This window comes from Centruroides vittatus, unplaced genomic scaffold (assembly GCF_030686945.1).
Source record: "Centruroides vittatus isolate TY-2023 unplaced genomic scaffold, ASM3068694v2 contig_900, whole genome shotgun sequence".
Classification (NCBI taxonomy): domain Eukaryota; kingdom Metazoa; phylum Arthropoda; class Arachnida; order Scorpiones; family Buthidae; genus Centruroides; species Centruroides vittatus.
Genome location: NW_027122591.1, coordinates 1603688 through 1622561, shown reverse-complemented (window position 1 = coordinate 1622561; position 18874 = coordinate 1603688). Strand labels below are relative to the sequence as shown.

At 29.6% G+C, this 18874-nt stretch overlaps 1 protein-coding gene and 1 pseudogene across 2 annotated transcripts in view; both read left to right on the top strand.

Moving 5' to 3' along the window:
• Positions 1-18874, top strand: part of LOC136984037 (twitchin-like) — a 185768-nt gene that overhangs the window by 53285 nt on the left and 113609 nt on the right. For both annotated transcript variants that reach the window (XM_067280951.1, XM_067280952.1), the window contains 9 exons: positions 4315-4363; positions 4479-4555; positions 4651-4817; positions 7836-7888; positions 8757-8947; positions 14860-14908; positions 15024-15100; positions 15196-15362; positions 18513-18565. In XM_067280951.1, the coding sequence (XP_067137052.1) occupies positions 4315-4363; positions 4479-4555; positions 4651-4817; positions 7836-7888; positions 8757-8947; positions 14860-14908; positions 15024-15100; positions 15196-15362; positions 18513-18565 (883 nt within the window). The remainder of the gene's footprint in view (positions 1-4314; positions 4364-4478; positions 4556-4650; positions 4818-7835; positions 7889-8756; positions 8948-14859; positions 14909-15023; positions 15101-15195; positions 15363-18512; positions 18566-18874) is intronic.
• LOC136984073 (protein GVQW3-like) lies at positions 15796-16505 on the top strand (annotated as a pseudogene).

Below are 18874 nucleotides of genomic sequence, written 5' to 3'. Positions count from 1 at the left end.
AACTAAAATTTATAGAATGGATAAGGATTATTTTTTTATTTTTAGAATAAAATTTTTTTTTATTGTCACATTAAAAAATTATTTCAGTTTTGCTTATATTTTATATGATAAGTATAAAATTTATTCCTGGTGTAATTTTGAATAAGTAATTGCAAATATGATTAGATTAACGAAATTGAATCATAGTTTTTAATATTGTAATATTTTTGACTTAATTTGAGCCATTTTCAGCTACTCAAAATCTATATGGAATGTAAAGTTGAAAATCAAACATATACATTTAAAATTATAGAAGAATTATAGAATGTTAGAATATTAAAAATAAAAATTAGAATAAATAAACATAAACAAAATATGAAAATAATACATTATTACTAAGATAACACCGGACCTGGCTAACCTATAGTGGGGAGTGATAGATTTTCATGTATTAAAAGCACCTTGATGTAATCCACATTTTTGTTTCATGAAAGCTTAATAATTCATTCTAATAACATTGTTCTTATTAATTATTTATTTATTTATTAACATACAACATTTATTATTTAATTAGTAATCAATGTTTCAGGTTATATCTTCTTAATAAAGAAACTAAGATATGAATTGAACAACACCACTTATTTTTGATTACAATAAAAATATCTTATTGTCATAGAAATTATAAGTTTTGTTTCTCTTTGGTACACTCATTTTGCACTAAATTGTTTATGATACAATAAAACAATTTCTAAAATAGTGAAATGATGATAAATAATGATTTTTCTTCTCCATTCTGTGTTTTGATTGGTCTTTTCCTGTTTACCGATGATAATTCAAAACTTCTCGGGGCACAGGCTAGGTCATTTTCGACACTTCCTGATTCCTGAACCCAAATCCTGATTATCTAAAATTCCTTTGAACTTTGATATTCTCCCCACAATTCTAAACTTTTGTTTTACGTTTTGATGGAATGTACTTTTATTGTTTAAGCTAGACTTTAAGTCTTAATTTTGAAAGGTGAGAGCTTAACTATCTCATTGGGTTTTCATCATTTAAAACATATAATTTTGATTTCTATCTGGGACCTCACACTAAGCATAATAATACTATTAAGTTGTGTGAGAGTTATTTTAATCTGGTTATATATGAAATCAACATAATAGGAATTGCTGTAATAATGACATAATTTACATTAACAAATACCTACTTTATCTACATCTATAATCTTATCAATTGCAGAACTGAAGGGTTCCTTCTAATTGAAATGGCTAGATTATGGTTTTAAGAAAGGCCTTTAATATTGGATGTAGAAACTTGCCTAAGATTACAATAAATAATCTTGCTAATGTTGCAGGATGTATCTCTCTTATATAGATTAATCATACGTATAAGGATCTATTTTTATCTAATGAAGGATATACTGATACCCTAAAGATCTATCAAACAGATTTACATACACATGCACAACAACAACTTCTAAATCATAACAAAAAATGGCTACAACCTAAGTTATACATGTGGATATGGCTAATCAAAACCATTCATTTTCCAGATAGAAATCAAAATTTTTTGATTCCAAATACCTACAGGTGCAGTTGTGTGTATTATAGTAATAATACAGGGTTTGTCCAATAAGTATCAGGACTGATTTTTTCTTCTAATGGTAAGGGATGGAGGATGGTTTCTATGGGTGGGACTGGTGGTGGGGATGTCACGTAAGCTATGAGATCCAGCTGAATTGTCTCTGAGCCTTTGAGGTGTGTAGATCATGCCTGAAGTGAAAGTGTGTTTAGTACTTGTGTCGAGAGTCAAGATGCAGCAAACCATTGAGCAGTATTTTGCCATCAAATTTTGCATTAAATTGAACAAATCCACTACTGAGACTTTGGATATGATCTGTGAGGCTTACAAGGATGAAGCCATGTCCAGAATGCATGTTTTTTGAGTGGAATAAAAAATTCAAAAATAACTGGCTGATGTTGAAGATGTACAATGTGCTGGATGTCTGACAGTGACCTGAACTGATGAAAATTTGGCACACAAAAGTGTGAGAACTTTTGAGGATTAGAGTCTGCTGCATCTGATAGGAGATCACTGATACCTGGATGCTCCATCATGACAATGTGCCCAGTCATACATCACTAATTGTGAGGGAGACACTGGCCAAACACAATGTATCAATGCTGCCCCAATCATCCTACAGTCCAAATGTGGCTCCTCCAACTTTTTTTTATTCCCTCGTATCAAAGAAACCTGAAAGGACATTGTTTTGGGATGATTGAGGCGGTGCAAGCGGCTTTGACGGGGTGCCTGAATGGCCTTGCAGTTGCCACCTTCCAGTAGGCATATGAAGACTGAAAAAAGCATTGGCTGCAGTATATTGATGCAGGAGGGTCATATTTTAAAGATTATTAGCTCACTGTACGTATATTTTTAATAAATTTCTTTTTATGACTTCAGTCCTGATACTTATTGGACAAATCTTGTATACAGGTCTTCACCTACTTATGAACAAGTTAGGTTCCTGAGGTTTTGTTATAAGTCAAAAACTAACTTAAAAATTACATTTTTGTACAGAATAACCACTTATTATCAGTGTTTGATTCTTCAATATACTGTACATTATGCTCATTATCTGCTTGCTACTTCTTACTAGCAGGTGTTTCAAATGCAGATTTTTTTCATTTAACGCACTTAGTTTTATAATGTCCAGTCTAGTTTCCATAGTGATAATGCACTACTTCTTGTATTTGTTTCAACTGCTAGACTTACTGTTACATTTTAGATGCATTTTGAAGTATTAATCATAAAAGTTTATAAACATTGAAAAAAATAGTAATAAACACCATTACTCAATGTTACAACTTCAATGACACTTCACAAGCAGCAATGGAACCTCAGAATTTGTACAAATTTGAAAAATGATAATACGAATAGAAATAAGTACATTAATTATTTATTAAGAACCTATTTATTACTACCCCAAAGACTAATTTCAATATCATTCCACAACTGTAAAGAGAACTTCAGAATTCATGCAAAATTTAAATTTTAGATGTAACAAACAATTTTAGTATACATCTAAAATTTAAATTTTGCATAAATTCTGATACATGAATTCTGAAGTCTGAAAGTTCATAAGTTAAACATTTGTAAGTGGGGGAGTACCTGTATCATTTTCATCGAGTTTTACTTATGTTTATATATTCTAATTTTTTAAAATAATATAATATTCTATAATTTTCAATGTATGAGGGTGGTTTTTTTAAGTTCCGATGGTCCATAAAACAAAGACAAGTGTAAATAACAAAATGAATTTCTTACCAAAAGTTAGGTACAAACATGGTTACTTTTCAACATAATCACTGTGAAGATTGAGGAATTTGTCATAATTGTGGATGAACTTTTCCATCCGCTTGTCATAGAATGTTGCCGCCAGTGAATTGAGATGGCCTTAACAACATTGTTTTGAAGATTGTCATTAGTCTCAAATCTCTGCCCTCCTAGCTACATTTTCAGTTCAGGAAAGTGATGGAAGTCTTCACACATTAACAAGTTTTAAGCTGGGAGGAAGTTTGGAAGTCTTCACCATCTTTAAACACCCAGCATATAGCCCTGATTTAGTCCCGAGTGACTTCCACCTCTTTCTTGAACAGGAAAAGTGGCTAGGGAGGCAGAGGTTTAAGACAAATGATGATCTTCAAAACAACGTTAGGCCCATCTCAAGTCATTGGTAGCAACATTCTATGACAAGGAGATGAAAAAGCTCATTCACAGATATGACAAATGCCTCAATCTTCATGGTGATTATGTCAAAAAGTAACCATGTTTGTACCTAACTTTTGGTAATAAATTCATTTTGTAATTTACACTTGTCTTTTTTTTATGGACCATCGGAGCTTGAAAAAAAACAGCCTACATACATATTCAGTTATTAACTTTGCATTTTATTTATATGTTAATGTACTAAAGATAGCTAAATCAAGAACATTACAGTGTTAATAAATAGATTTAGTTTCCTTACTTCAGTGGTATTTACAATTACTTATCACTAATTTGAAAAAAAGTTATGAAAAGATGATAAAATTAAAAAATTATCCATGTTTTGCTTTTTATTATATCTGAAACAATTATGTATTCATTACATTATTCAATATTTGTTCTCTAATTGGTACTTTTTTAAATTTGATATTATAACTATATTAAATTATAATGACATAGCTTATTGACAATAATCGGTGTATATTAATTTTTTGGATTATTACATATTGTTATTTATTGATTTTTATTATGTATATATGTGTGACATAAATGTAATTTATATTTTATTTCTAGGGAAGTAAAAGGTGAAAAGCCATCATTTTCACAGTCGTTAAGATCTTTAGTAAGTAATTTGATTTCACATTATTATATTAAAATTAAATTATTTCAGTTTATTAATTTCTTAATAGAATTTCCGAAATTGTAAAATTTATTAGTTTATTGGATTATTTTTTTAGATTGTGGAATCTGGTAAATCAGCACAATTTGTCTGCAGAATTGAGTCTAAAACTGAAGCAACAGTAAATTGGTACAGGTAAAAGTCCAAATAATTACTTTACATAATGAAAACAGTTGATTTTTACTTTAATAAAATGTTCACATAAAATTTATTAAGAATATAATTACTAGAGAGAAAACATTAATCAAAGACTCAAAGGAGTATAAAACAACATTTACTGGATCACTTGTAAAATTATTTATTGAGAAAACTTCAATTGAACATTCTGGTATGTATACCTGCGAAGTTATTAATGAATATGGAAGAGAAGAAAGTTCAGCAGAACTTATTGTAAGAGGTAGGTATTCAGTCAGTTGAATATAAATTTTATTTGAACTAATCTAAATCTAATGTAATTAATATATCAAATATTGAAAGCTATTTATTGAAATAAAATGGAAATTCTTATCAAAAATTTCTTAATGAATATGTTAGGTTCAAAGACCAAAATTGTTCATTGAGCGAAAAAAACAACCACAATGTGTTGTGATCATTTCAAAACAACCACAAAGCGAAATTCATGTTGTGAGTTTCATGATATTTGACCACGATGTGTTTAGGCTAGGTTACTTGGACAGGTTGAAATTGGTTCAAATGTTTTAGTTAGGGTGTCTGATGTTAATTGGGGACATACAGCTCCCAGAAATGTTTTAGCTGTTGTTATGAGCATTAATCCATCAGGTCTCTATCAGTTAAGAAACAAGGGTCTTCTTGATCGACTTTATGCTCATAATGAATTTACAATTTCTGACAGTAACTTTATTAACATTCAGGATGTATCCTCAACTTCACACGTCACTCAGCATCCACATTAACATCTGGAAGTAAGCAAGGGTTTCTAATGTGTCACTGTAAAAGATACTGCATTGATAAAAAATGCAAATGTCGCTTAAAGAACATAAAATGCAACTCGAATTGTCACGGTAATAGTTCTTGTAAAAATAAATAACTTTGAAACATTCTTGATTCTCATAAAAAAGACCGATTTATTAATAAAACTTCCTGACAAAGTAATTATTTTTAGTAAATTAGCTGTTAGAAAACATTGACATATTGAGCACTGCAACAGATTTTCACAAGTAATTATATATTGTTGAAAAGTAAACAAGTAATCTAACTAACCTAACGTAACCTAATTAGAACACGTCATGGTCAAACATCATGAAAGCCACGACATGAATTTCACTTTATGGTCATTTTCAATTAGCCACAACGCATTGTAGCTGTTTTTACAAATGCCACAACATGAATTCTGCTTCATAACTGTTTTGAAATGACCACAATGCATTGTGGTTGTTTTTTCACTCAATGAGCGATTTTGTCTTTGAGCCTAATAAATATATTTATATTTTTGAATGTTACTGTTATTAGAATATTAAGAATTCTTTTTGTCTTAGAATATATATATATATATATATATATATATATATATAATATTATCAATGCTAATTTAAGTAATGGAAAATAATTTAGAAAAAGTAATTTTTTATGATAAAAATTTAACACCAGATTGCTTCACATTAGTTTTGGAAAGTTTTAAAAATATTTTTAAATTTCTGACGAAGTACCATATTTACTCAAATAATCTACATCTTCGAGTAATTGGCACATTCCATTTTTACTTTTTCAGCTCTGTTACATATAACAGAAAGAAAGTATGGGAATCAATCAAAAAATGACCCACCGAGATTTTTACATTTTTGGACTTGGGACCTTGAAACATTGAGAAATGCAAAAGAATTTGGGGGAATTTTCTGTATGTATGGACGTCAGCGTGTGAATGTGTGTGTCTATGGGGCATGATTTTGCTCATCCACTTTGAAGCTTAATAATTCTCATGCCTTTTGTTGAAAATTTCTGAAAGTTTGCAACAAGGTTTATGCATTAGGGGGATTGATGCTGTTAAATTTTGGAGGTTAGAAGTCAAGGGGATGGGGAGATAAAGGGGTTTGTATGTTATATCTTGAGTAGGGCCAGACTTAATGACAACTTTATTCATTATTAGCATTTATAAGTTTTTATAAACTCATTTCTATCTTCAAAATTAAGCATTTTGCCATTTTATACTAATTAAAAATATAAAAAGTGTTTTTAATAAAATATAACAGATGAAACCACATACAGTTTTAAATGTTGCTGGATCTTTTTAAGCTACTGGTTAAAAAAAAAAACTTTGTTAATTTAATTTATTACAAATTTAACAAATTTTACTAATTTATGGTTGTAACACAATAGCAATTCTTTACTCTTTCTGTTTGTGGCATTTATTATGGTGGCACTCAGCTTACAACTCCATATAATATCAAGAGATGAAAATACGGCAAAGGATTAAATTAAAGATATTTGTAGTAATGTATTTTATAATGAATTAACTTACTAATTAAATGAAAATAAGATGATGTTTATTTCAAATTGAAAATTAAAAACTTCTAGTAGATTAATAGCTTAAACTAAGAGAGAATATAGCTATAATCAGCAATTATTATTTATTGTGACATTGTCACAATGCCAGGCTGCAATTTTTAATCACATTTTTTATTTATTTAATTTAAAATATATGCTCTCCACTTCAAATTGGTAGTGGCTTGCCCCTGCACATCTTACTTTTCCTTAAACAATATAGCTGTGCCAGTCATCTATCTAACAACTTTCAGGGAAAAATTTTTGAATTGAAATAATATGACTTCTGATTTGCATTGGAGGATTGTATATAGTTAATCGGGGGCTTCTGCCTCTAAGGTTTTCATATCTATTTTCAACTTCCATTTTGTGTAACTATGTTCTTGAGATTAAGGAAAGACTGATAGACAGGCAACAGTGGAAATTCATAGGTACTGGTATAAAATTTTTTCAAATTGCAACTCAAAAATTATTTATTGTCAGTTTCAGCTGTATATTTAACTTGCTTTATTTACCTTCATTTTTATGAAATTAGTCACACAAAAATCTTTAATAACAATGCTCATAACTGTCAACTAGTCGATAGTTAAGAGCAATATTATGCAAAGTCATCCAGTTGAAAAGTGAAATTTATCACTTACAAAATAAGCAAAATGTTTGTTAATTGAAAGCACCCTGGATTTTGCAGGTTGCATCACAAAATTCATTTCAGATGAACTGAATCTGACTTTTTGTCACAAGTTTTTGGAAAAAATGCACAGATTATTCAAGTAAATATGGTAATTTTGTTTTATAAAATAAAATAATTTATTAGTAGTGAAAACTAAAGATATATTAACTTGAATTTCTATATAATTAATGCATTTGTTTCATATAGTTTTATAATAAAACTTTCACATGTAATTCCTTTATTTAGAAGATGAAAGTAAAGAGCCAAAGAAAAAAGAACCAAAGAAGAAACCAGAAAAGGTAAAATATATTTGACATTTACTAATAAGACAAGTAATCAGAATACAACAATTAATTGTCTTGTTTAAATTAAAAGTGCAATAATTTTTCTACAATTCCAAAATCAATGTTTAACTAGCAGAATCCATTATGTGTAGAAATTAGTTCAATCTTTACATACTGAGTGAAGAAGCAATTAATATTCAAGTAACAGCTATTCTATTGAAAAGCAATACAATTACTCTGTAATAATTACAAATTATCTTTCTAATATTTAAAGAGAGGATTATAATAATCATATCATAAATAACCATAAAAATTTATTTACATGTTAATTATAAAAATTTATGAATACAGTCAAACCTGTTTTTATGCGGGGGATAGGGACCGCATTAAAAAAAACGCATTAAAAAAAATCTCACGAAACTTCACGAATGGCTGTAAATAATAGTTTTCGCAACACAATTAAAAAAATAATTTTTTTATGCGGTCAACAGGGACCGCATAAAAAAAGTCTCACATAGAAAATAACTCAAAACCGTACGAAATAGAATTTATTGACAACAGATGTCAGCACTTGACTGCATCGTCTGGTCTATCGTCTGTTTTACATATTTTTGTCCAGGTGGTGTTTTGTTGACTTAAAAAGTAAATTATTTCATTTTTCGCATATTCATGCAATAATATTACTATAATAAGTGCATTTATGCTATAATAAGTTTATTTAGCTATAATAAGTCAACGTAAGACATGACGAATCGCACGAGACTAGTCGCCAACTATACCGCACAAATTAAAAATTCGCATTAAAAAAATCGCACAAATAAAAATCGCACATAAAAAGAGCGCATAAAAACAGGTTTGACTGTATTTATTTGGCATTTTTAAGCCCGTGGAAGAAAAAAAAGAACTAAGTCTAGCGGAAGAAAGAGCCAGATTAAAGAAGAAAGCTGCCGAGAAAAAAGCTGCCGAGGCAGAAGTAACCGAAGAAGAAAAGATAAGGAGAAAAAAATCAGAGAGTCCAGCTGTTAAAGAACCTGCAAAACGAAGGGAGTCTGAAAAGAGAAGAGAATCTGAAGAGTATGTTTTTTTAAAATTATATTGATAATCTTAGAGTATTTTAGTTATATTTTTAATATTAGTTAAATATCTTTCATATTAATGTTGGCTTAATACAGGAAATCCTCATTAGTTCAAAATTCAAGGGACAAAATAAATACAAGTTTGAATTATCAAGTTCTGAATTATTCGAGATTTACATATTTCTATACAATATGCCAAATGCTACATAACTGATGAAATTTATTAAGCAAATAGAGTACGGCTACATTTATAGAATGCTATTTTCATTAATTAATAATAATATAAATAAACTGCAGGTAAACAGCACGTATCCAATGAGAACCTCACAGGTTGCCATGTAGGTTTTATAAAAAGTAAAGCAGAAATCAACAAAATGTAGCTCAAATTATTTTTAAAGTGGCCCAAAAAGTAATAGTTAGAGTCCTACAAATATCTCAAACTTGTAGCCCAATCTTGCAATTTTGAAAATCAGCCATAGTTTATGAGAACAGAAAAAAGATAGTTCATGGATAAGGTGATGCTTCAAAATGTGTTACTGGAAAAGCAAAGCCATGTTGACCAGATTAGAGTTGTTCTTTGTCTATTGTTTTCTTATAGCATGGAGGCTCTTCAATCTAAACAAGTGAGTTAACATATGCATATCACTGTTCAGACAGAATTTTTACTTTAAATTTTGAAGTAGCCGTATTTCAATCTAACTGAATTCCTTAATATGTAAACCTCTATATCCCAGGTTGAGACAAAAGTATGGTTATGAACTAACAGGATTTCAAACTATCCAAGTTTGAACTAATGAGAATTTCCTGTATATAATTTGAAAGATTTTGAAGTAAAAATTGAATTTTTTATTTATAATTGTAAAAATTAGTATTGAATTTTATTTTGATAACATATAATTAAAAATGTTTTATACATGAGATGTTATATTCATTAGAATATTGCTTGGAAATATTCATTTCGAAAATTAAAATATAAATTAATGCCATGTCAATGGAATTATTTTACCACCAATATTTTGAGAAATCTCTTATTAGGATTAGAACTAAAATTTATAGAATGGATAAGGATTATTTTTTTATTTTTAGAATAAAATTTTTTTTTATTGTCACATTAAAAAATTATTTCAGTTTTGCTTATATTTTATATGATAAGTATAAAATTTATTCCTGGTGTAATTTTGAATAAGTAATTGCAAATATGATTAGATTAACGAAATTGAATCATAGTTTTTAATATTGTAATATTTTTGACTTAATTTGAGCCATTTTCAGCTACTCAAAATCAATTTGGAATGTAAAGTTGAAAATCAAACATATACATTTAAAATTATAGAAGAATTATAGAATGTTAGAATATTAAAAATAAAAATTAGAATAAATAAACATAAACAAAATATGAAAATAATACATTATTACTAAGATAACACCAGACCTGTCTAACCTATAGTGGGGAGTGATAGATTTTCATGTATTAAAAGCACCATTGATGTAATCTACATTTTTGTTTCATGAAAGCTTAATAATTCATTCTAATAACATTGTTCTGCAATGACACCGGGTAAAAGGTTAGAAGGGTTATTTTAATTAAAACATATAGTATTTATTATTTATTTATTTAATAACATACAACATTTATTAATTAATTAGTAATTAATGTTTCAGGTTATATCTTCTTAATAAAGATCCTAAGATATAAATTAAACAACACCACTTATTTTTGACTAAAATAAAAGTATCTTATTATCATAGGAATTATAAGTTTTGTTTCTCTTTGGTGCACTCATTTTGCACTGAATTGTTTATGATACAATAAAACAATTTTTAAAATAGTGAAATGATGATAAATAATGATTTCTCTTCCCCATTCTGTTTTTCTGATTGGTCTTTTCCCATCTCCCGATGATAATTTGATAACTTCTCGGGGCACAGGAGAGGTCATTTTCGACACTTAACCCGATTCCTGACCATCTAAAATTTCTTTCAACTTTGATATTCTCCCCACAATTCTAAACTTTTACGTTTTGATGGAATGAACTTTTAGTGTTTAAGCTAGACTTTAAGTCTTAATTTTGAAAGGTGAGAGTTTAACTATCTCACTGGATTTTCATCATTTAGAACATATAATTTTGATTTCTGTCTGGGACCTTATGCTAAGCATAATAATGCTATTAAGTTTGTGTGAGAGTTTTTTATCCTGTTATATGAAGGGTGTAGATGCAAAAGTCACACTCTTCCTTTTTTAAGACTTTCGGAAAAATGCAAAAAACTATTTATTGCTGACACAGGTGATATAACAATATTTTTTTCTAGTGATATCTTTGTTGGCATAGAAACCACTTGCACACAGCCTGAAAGTCTTTGTAAAGGAAAGAAAACTAGGATTTAACTTTAAAATATGACTGTGAGTTCTGCAGCAAATTTATATGGAGAATGTTAGTTACAAACCAAAACAGTTAACATAATCAAAAATAACAAGATACAAGAAAAATTAATCTTAACATTATTTTATTGGAGGGATAACAAACACCATATCTTTATTTATTACAGATAGTGGAAAACCTAGAGTAATATTTCAAATATTGACATAAGTTACTTCTTCAACAGGTTCATAAGTTGGCTAATCTTCTTCATAGTCATTAGAAGCTCCATCAATGATATTTGTGTAAAAAAGCAAATCTTCATTCTCTCTACTGATTGCCATAATGTTCGCTCAATAAATTATTTACATCATCCTTCTTTGCTTGTTTTATTGTATTTGATTTAGTGATAACGGGTAGATTCACATTGAACATTAGCATTCCTTGCTTTGTTAGCAACTTGTATACTCCTTGGTCAGATCTGTAAATATGTTCTCCTCTAACAAGTACTCTTTTTCTTTGAGTTTATTTCAGAATAATAATTCTACATGAGGCAAGCTGAAAGTGAAATTGAGCTGGTTTCTTCACAAAGGCATCTTTTTCTCCTTTCCAATCGAGAACTTGACAGTCTTCACCCACTTTCATTACTTTTGAATGTCTCTTTATGATGTCTATGTACTCTGAAGGATAGTAAATGACTTCTTTCTTCCTTATTGCTTTTTCTGTAATCCCAAACACCCTGTCTGTTGGGAGAAAGCTGTGTCCTGTGACAGGGCAAAATCCTCCAAGTTTTTTATATTTTAAAGTGCATATTTTGATAACCAGAAAGAAGCCATGGACAGAACAATTGAATTTTTGTTCTGCCACCACATCCATCATATACTAAGTGAATTGTCTCCAAGGGTTCTTCCATTATTGATGTTATTAATGTGTTAAAAACCCATGAAGCAATCTTATCTGAGCCTTTTGAAAAATCATTTTCAGTCCAAATGGAAGCTATCACATTATCAGGGGTCAATTTACTTTTAGAATATTAATGCATTATTACAGCAAGCACATCAACAGAACTGGAGCAGACAATTCCATGATGCTTTTCTTGTGCCATGGGTTCTCTGATTGGTTGAATTGGAGAGTGCTAATTTTGCTGCAAAACTGCTGTTGGATAATGTAATGTTTGCTTAAAAATGTGATTTTAAACAATTTTTTCTGTCTAAACATGTGAGTGTTAATCAACAACACTATCACAGCCTTAATCAACTTTACAAGACAAACATGTTGATATGAATAACTCAATACTACCAAAAATTGGATAATGTGACTTTTGCATCTATACCCTTCATAAATGGAATTAACATAAGAATTGCTGTAATAATGACATAACTTACATGTAGGTCGTAGACAAATACCAACTTTATCTTCATCTATAATATTATCAATTGCAGAACTGAAGGGTTCCTTCTAATTGAAATGGCTAGATTATGGTTTTAAGAAAGGCCTTTAATATTGAATGTAGAAACTTGCCTAAGATTACAATAAATAATCTTGCTAATGTTGCAGGATGTATCTCTCTTATATAGATTAATCATACGTATAAGGATCTATTTTTATCTAATGAAGGATATACTGATACCCTAAAGATCTATCAAACAGATTTACATACACATGCACAACAACAACTTCTAACTCATAAAAAATGGCTACAACATAAGTTATACATGTGGATATGGCTACTCAAAGACATTGATTTTCATCTCTTTGCAATATGATAATGAATAAATTTGGCTAATTTCTTGATTCCAAATACCTATAAGTGTATTTGTGTATATTATTACCATAATATACAGGTTTTTACCTATTTATGAACAAGTTAGGTTCCCAAGGTTTTGTTATAAATCAAAAACTAACTTAAAAATTACATTTTTGTACAGAATAACCACTTATTATCAGTGTTTGATTCTTCAATATACTGTACATTATGCTCATTATCTGCTTGCTACTTCTTACTAGCAGGTGTTTCAAATGCAGATGTTTTTCACTTAACGCACTTAGTTTTATAATGTCCAGTTTAGTTTCCATAGTGATAAAACAATACTTTTTGTATTTACCTCAACTGCTAGACTTACTGTTACATTTTAGATGCATTTTGAAGTACTAATCATAAAAATTTATAAACATTGAAATCAATAGTAATAAACACCATTAATCAATATAACAACTTCAATGACACTTCACAAGCAGCAATGGAACCTCAGAATATGCACAAAAATGAAAAATGATAATACGAATAGAAATAAGTACATTCATTATTTATTAAGAACCTATTTATTACTACCCCAAAGACTAATTTCAATACCATTCCATAAGTGTCAAGAGAACTTCAGAATTCATGCAAAATTTAAATTTTAGCTGTATGCTCAAATTGTTTGTAAGTCTGAAAGTTCATAAGTTAAACATTTGTAAGTAAGGGAGTACCTGTATCATTTTCATCAATTTTTACTTATGTTTATATATTCTAATTTTTTAAAATAATATTTTATAATTGTTCTATAATTTTCAATATACATATTCAGTTTTTAACTTTGCATTTTATTTATATGTTAATGTACTAAAGACAGCTGAAGCTGAGTCAAGAACATTACCGTGTTAATAAATAGATTCAGTTTCCTTAATTTAGTGGTATTTACAATTACTTATTTCTGATATGAAAAAAGTTATGAAAAGATGATAAAATTAAAAATTATGCATGTTTTGCTTTTTATTATATCTGAAACAATTATACAACGTGCATCTGAAAAGTTTGGTGAATGGTCCCATTGTTGAATAACCGTGCTGGTTAGGATGTTGCGCTCATGCAGACGTAGTGCGAGACTTGCCAACTAGTGCCCCCTAGCGTCGAAATCACGACAGTTAAACAGAAGTGCGTGCAGCAAACAATGCAATGCAGTCAGTGTGAGAAGGAGTGTCACTGCAAAATGGAGCAACGCGTGAACATTACGGCACTTCCTCGCTACACGCCAGGTGACAGTTTTTCAACACACTCCATATTCTCCAGATCTGGCACCTGCAGATTTATTCTTGTTTCCCGCGTGAAAGGCCTATGCTTTTCCGACATTGCGCAGATCCAACAATGTGTGACAATGGTGCTTCATGCAATACCGAAAGAAGTGTTTGCTCACAGCTTCAGCAGCTGTACAACTGATGTCAAATGTGTGTTGTTGCTAATGGTGATTACTTTGAATGCCAGTAAAAGTATTTTGTTTGTATCTCTTGTTTTTTTTATTTTATGAGACCATTCACTGAACTTTTCAGACAACCTTGTATATTCATTACATTATTCAATATTTGTTCTTTAATTAATATTTTTTAAAATTTGATATTGTAACTATATTAAATTATAATGACATAGCTTATTGAAAATAATCAGTGTATAATAATTTTTTGGATTATTACATATTATTTAAAATTTATAATTTAAAAAAAAAAAAATTATAATTTATTGATTTTTGTTATGTATATATGTGTGACATAAATGTAATTTATATTTTATTTCTAGGGAAGTAAAACCTGAAAAGCCATCATTTGTGCAGTCGTTAAGATCTTTAGTAAGTAATTTGATTTCACATTATTATATTAAAATTAAATTATTTCAGTTTATTAATTTCTTAATAGAATTTCCGAAATTGTAAAATTTATTAGTTTATTGGATTATTTTTTTAGATTGTGGAATCTGGTAAATCAGCACAATTTGTCTGCAGAATTGAGTCTAAAACTGAAGCAACAGTAAATTGGTACAGGTAAAAGTCCAAATAATTACTTTACATAATGAAAACAATTGATTTTTACTTTAATAAAATGTTCACATAAAATTTATTAAGAATATAATTACTAGAGAGAAAACATTAATCAAAGACTCAAAGGAGTTTAAAACAACATTTACTGGATCACTTGTAAAATTATTTATTGAGAAAACTTCAATTGAACATTCTGGTATGTATACCTGCGAAGTTATTAATGAATATGGAAGAGAAGAAAGTTCAGCAGAACTTATTGTAAGAGGTAGGTATTCAGTCAGTTGAATATAAATTTTATTTGAACTAATCTAAATCTAATGTAATTAATATATCAAACTCTGAAATATATTTATTGAAACAAAATTAAAATCTTATCAAAAATTTCTTAATGGAATATATTTATATTTTTGAATGTTACTGTTATTAGAATATTAAGGATTCATTTTTTTGTCTTAAAAGTTTCTATCTCATAAATTTTATAAATCCACATTTTTGTTTCCCCGTTTTACTTTAACAATTATAATAATTTTATACATATATAAAATTATTATTTATGAGATAGAAACTTTTAAGTCAAAAAAAAAAAAAAATTTCTTAATATTATTATTATATATATATATGAGGGGTGTTCAAAAAGTATCAGACTTTTATTTTTCCTGCATAAACCAATGACGCGCGGGAGGCCTCCTTCGGTCGAGATGGAGAGGACAGTCGTGCACAGTCCTGAATTTTTTCCTGTCCGCAGGAAGTGTCAGTGGCTGGCAGTCGGTCTATGAGTGAGGACATGTAGTGAGCGCTCGTCGGATTCCAGTAAGTTGGAAAGTGACTAAAGTAGCGATATTGCATCAAATTTTGCTGAAAGCTTGGCGATACCTCAGTGGAAACCATTCGCAAGATTCAACAAACTTTTGGGGATGATGCCATGAGCAACACACGGATAAAGGAATGGTACAACTGCTTCAAAGATGGTCGCACATTAGTGGACAGCAAACTGCATTCAAGCAGACCCTCAACAAGCCAAAATGAGACTGTCAGTGAACAAGTGTGGACTTTGGTTATAGTGGACCATCGCATCACAGTCAGAGAACTTGCAAACGAGACAGGAGTAAGCATTGGAAATGTACATTCAATTTTGACCAAGGATTTGGGTATGAAGAGAGTGTCCGCGAAATTTGTACCGAAACTGCTAACAGTGGAGCAGAAGCAAAGGCGTCTGGAAATCACATAGGACATGCTGGACAATGCAAGCAGTAACGTCAATTTCCTGAACACTGTAATCATAGGTGATGAGTCTTGGGTTTATGGGTACGACCCAGAAACCAAGATGCAGTTGTCACAGTGGAAACATTCAACATCCCCGAGGCCAAAAAAGCGCGGCAGGTTTGCAGCAATGTCAAGGTCACGTTGACAGTTTTTTTTTTCAACTCCCGTGGGGTGGTGCATTATGAGTATGCACCACAAGGCCAAATTATCACAAAGGAGTACTACCAGGAGAACCTTTGTTGTCTTTGTGATGCTGTGTGATGCAAACGACCAGATCTATGGCCAACCAAAACTTGGCAGCTCCATCATGATAAAACACCTGCCCATTCTTTACATCTGATTCAGACTTTTGTCTCTAAACACAACATTCCTGTGGTTTGTCATACTCCGTACTCTCCTGACATGGCTCTGTGTGACTTTTGGCTATTTCCCAAGTTGAAAATGCCACTAAAAGGAACCCAATTTCAGTCAGGAGAAGACATCATGCGGAATGCGACGGATTGGCTGGTGGTCATTCCAAAAGAGGCATTCCAGCAGTGTTTCCAGCAATGGCAGGAGTGCTGGGAGAAGTGTATACATTACCAAGGAGACTACTTTGAAGGGGATAAAGGTTTTGTACCTCAAAATCAATAAGTGTATTTTTGCCAACCAAAGGTTTGATACTTTTTGAACACACCTCGTATATATAATAAAATAAATATATATATATATATATATATTTGGTATATATTTTTTCAATGCTAATTTAAGTAATGGAAAGTAATTTCAAAAAAGTAATTTTTTTATGATAAAAATTTAACACTAGATTTCTTCCATTAGTTTTGAAAAATTTTAAAAATATTTTTAAATTTCTGATGAAGTACCATATTTACTCAAATAATCTACATTTTCGAGTAATTGGCACATTCCATTTTTACTTTTCCAGCTCTGTTATATATAACAGAAAGAAAGTATGGGAATCAATCTAATAATATTAAAGTATGGGAATCAATCAAAAAATGGGAATCAATCACCAAAATTTTTACATTTTTGGACTTGGGACCTTGAAACATTGGGAAATGCAAAAAAATTTTGGGGTTTTCCTGTATATGTTATGGACAAAGTGAATAATCAGGCATTATTCATAATGACCAAAAAGGGTGCGCAGTGTGATAAATATTGATTCATTTATCAAATTGACCGGTCATTATGAATATTGCTACCACCTAGTCGGGCAAAGTGATAATAATACATTGAGGCGTGATCATTCGACATACGCTAGCCAATCGGCACTCAGTCGCGTGTGTATCGTGTTTAGTACCGAATTTTAAATTTGATTAAAAGAAACTCCACTTATTTCATTTAGAAATACTTATTTTTTGTGAATTATTTCAAAGTACTATTAACTGATATTCTTCCGGTAAGTTAGAAGTAACTTCCATTTTTGACTCTCACTTTTTCTATCATTAACAAATACGCTGATTTTGTAAAAATTTAATTGTTTTCACCTTTTTCTGCTATTAACTCGTTTAATCTGTTGTTCATGTCACTTAATGATTCCTCCATGATCGTTACTTTTGTCAAAGAAAAAAGATTAACTACTGGTCACATAAATTTAAAATTCGGCACTAAATGCAATACTCATGCACAACTAAGATGTAAGTTCTGATTGGCTAGCGTATGTCGGATGATCACTCCTCAACGTATTATTATCACTTTGCCCGACTAGGTGGTAGCAGTATTCATAATGACCGGTCAATTTGATAAATTATTAAAATTTATTACAATGCCCAATTTTGTTGGTCATTATTCATAATGCCCGTATTAATCACTTTGTCCATAACATATATATGGATGAAAGTCATCAGGTTGATAAGTGAAATTTATCACTTACAAAATAAACAAAATGTTTGTTAACTGAAAGCACTCTGAACTTTGCAGGTTGTATTCCCAAATTTGTTTCAGATGAACTACACAATTTGACCTTTTTTCACAGGTTTTTAGAAAAAATGAAGAGATTATTTAAGTAAATATGGTAATTGGTTTTATAGAATAAAATAATTTATTAGTAGTGAAAACTAAAGATATATAAACTTGAATTTCCATATAATTAATACATTTTTTTTTAATGTAGTTTTATAATAAAACTTTTACATATAATTCCTTTATTTAGAAGATGAAAGTAAAGAGCCAAAGAAAAAAGAACCAAAGAAGAAACCAGAAAAGGTAAAATATATTTGACATTTACTAATAAGACAAGTAATCAAAATACAACAATTAATTGTCTTGTTTAAATTAAAAGTGCAATAATTTTTTTACAATTCCAAAATTAATGTTTAAATAGCAGAATCCATTATATATAGAAATTAATTCAATCTTTATGTACTGAAAGAAGTAGTTAATATTTAAGTAACAGCTATTCTATTGAAAAGCAACAGAATAGCTGTAATCATTAGAAATTATTTTTCTAATATTTAAAGAGAGGATTATAATAGTGATATTATAAATAACCATAAAAATTTATTTACATGTTAA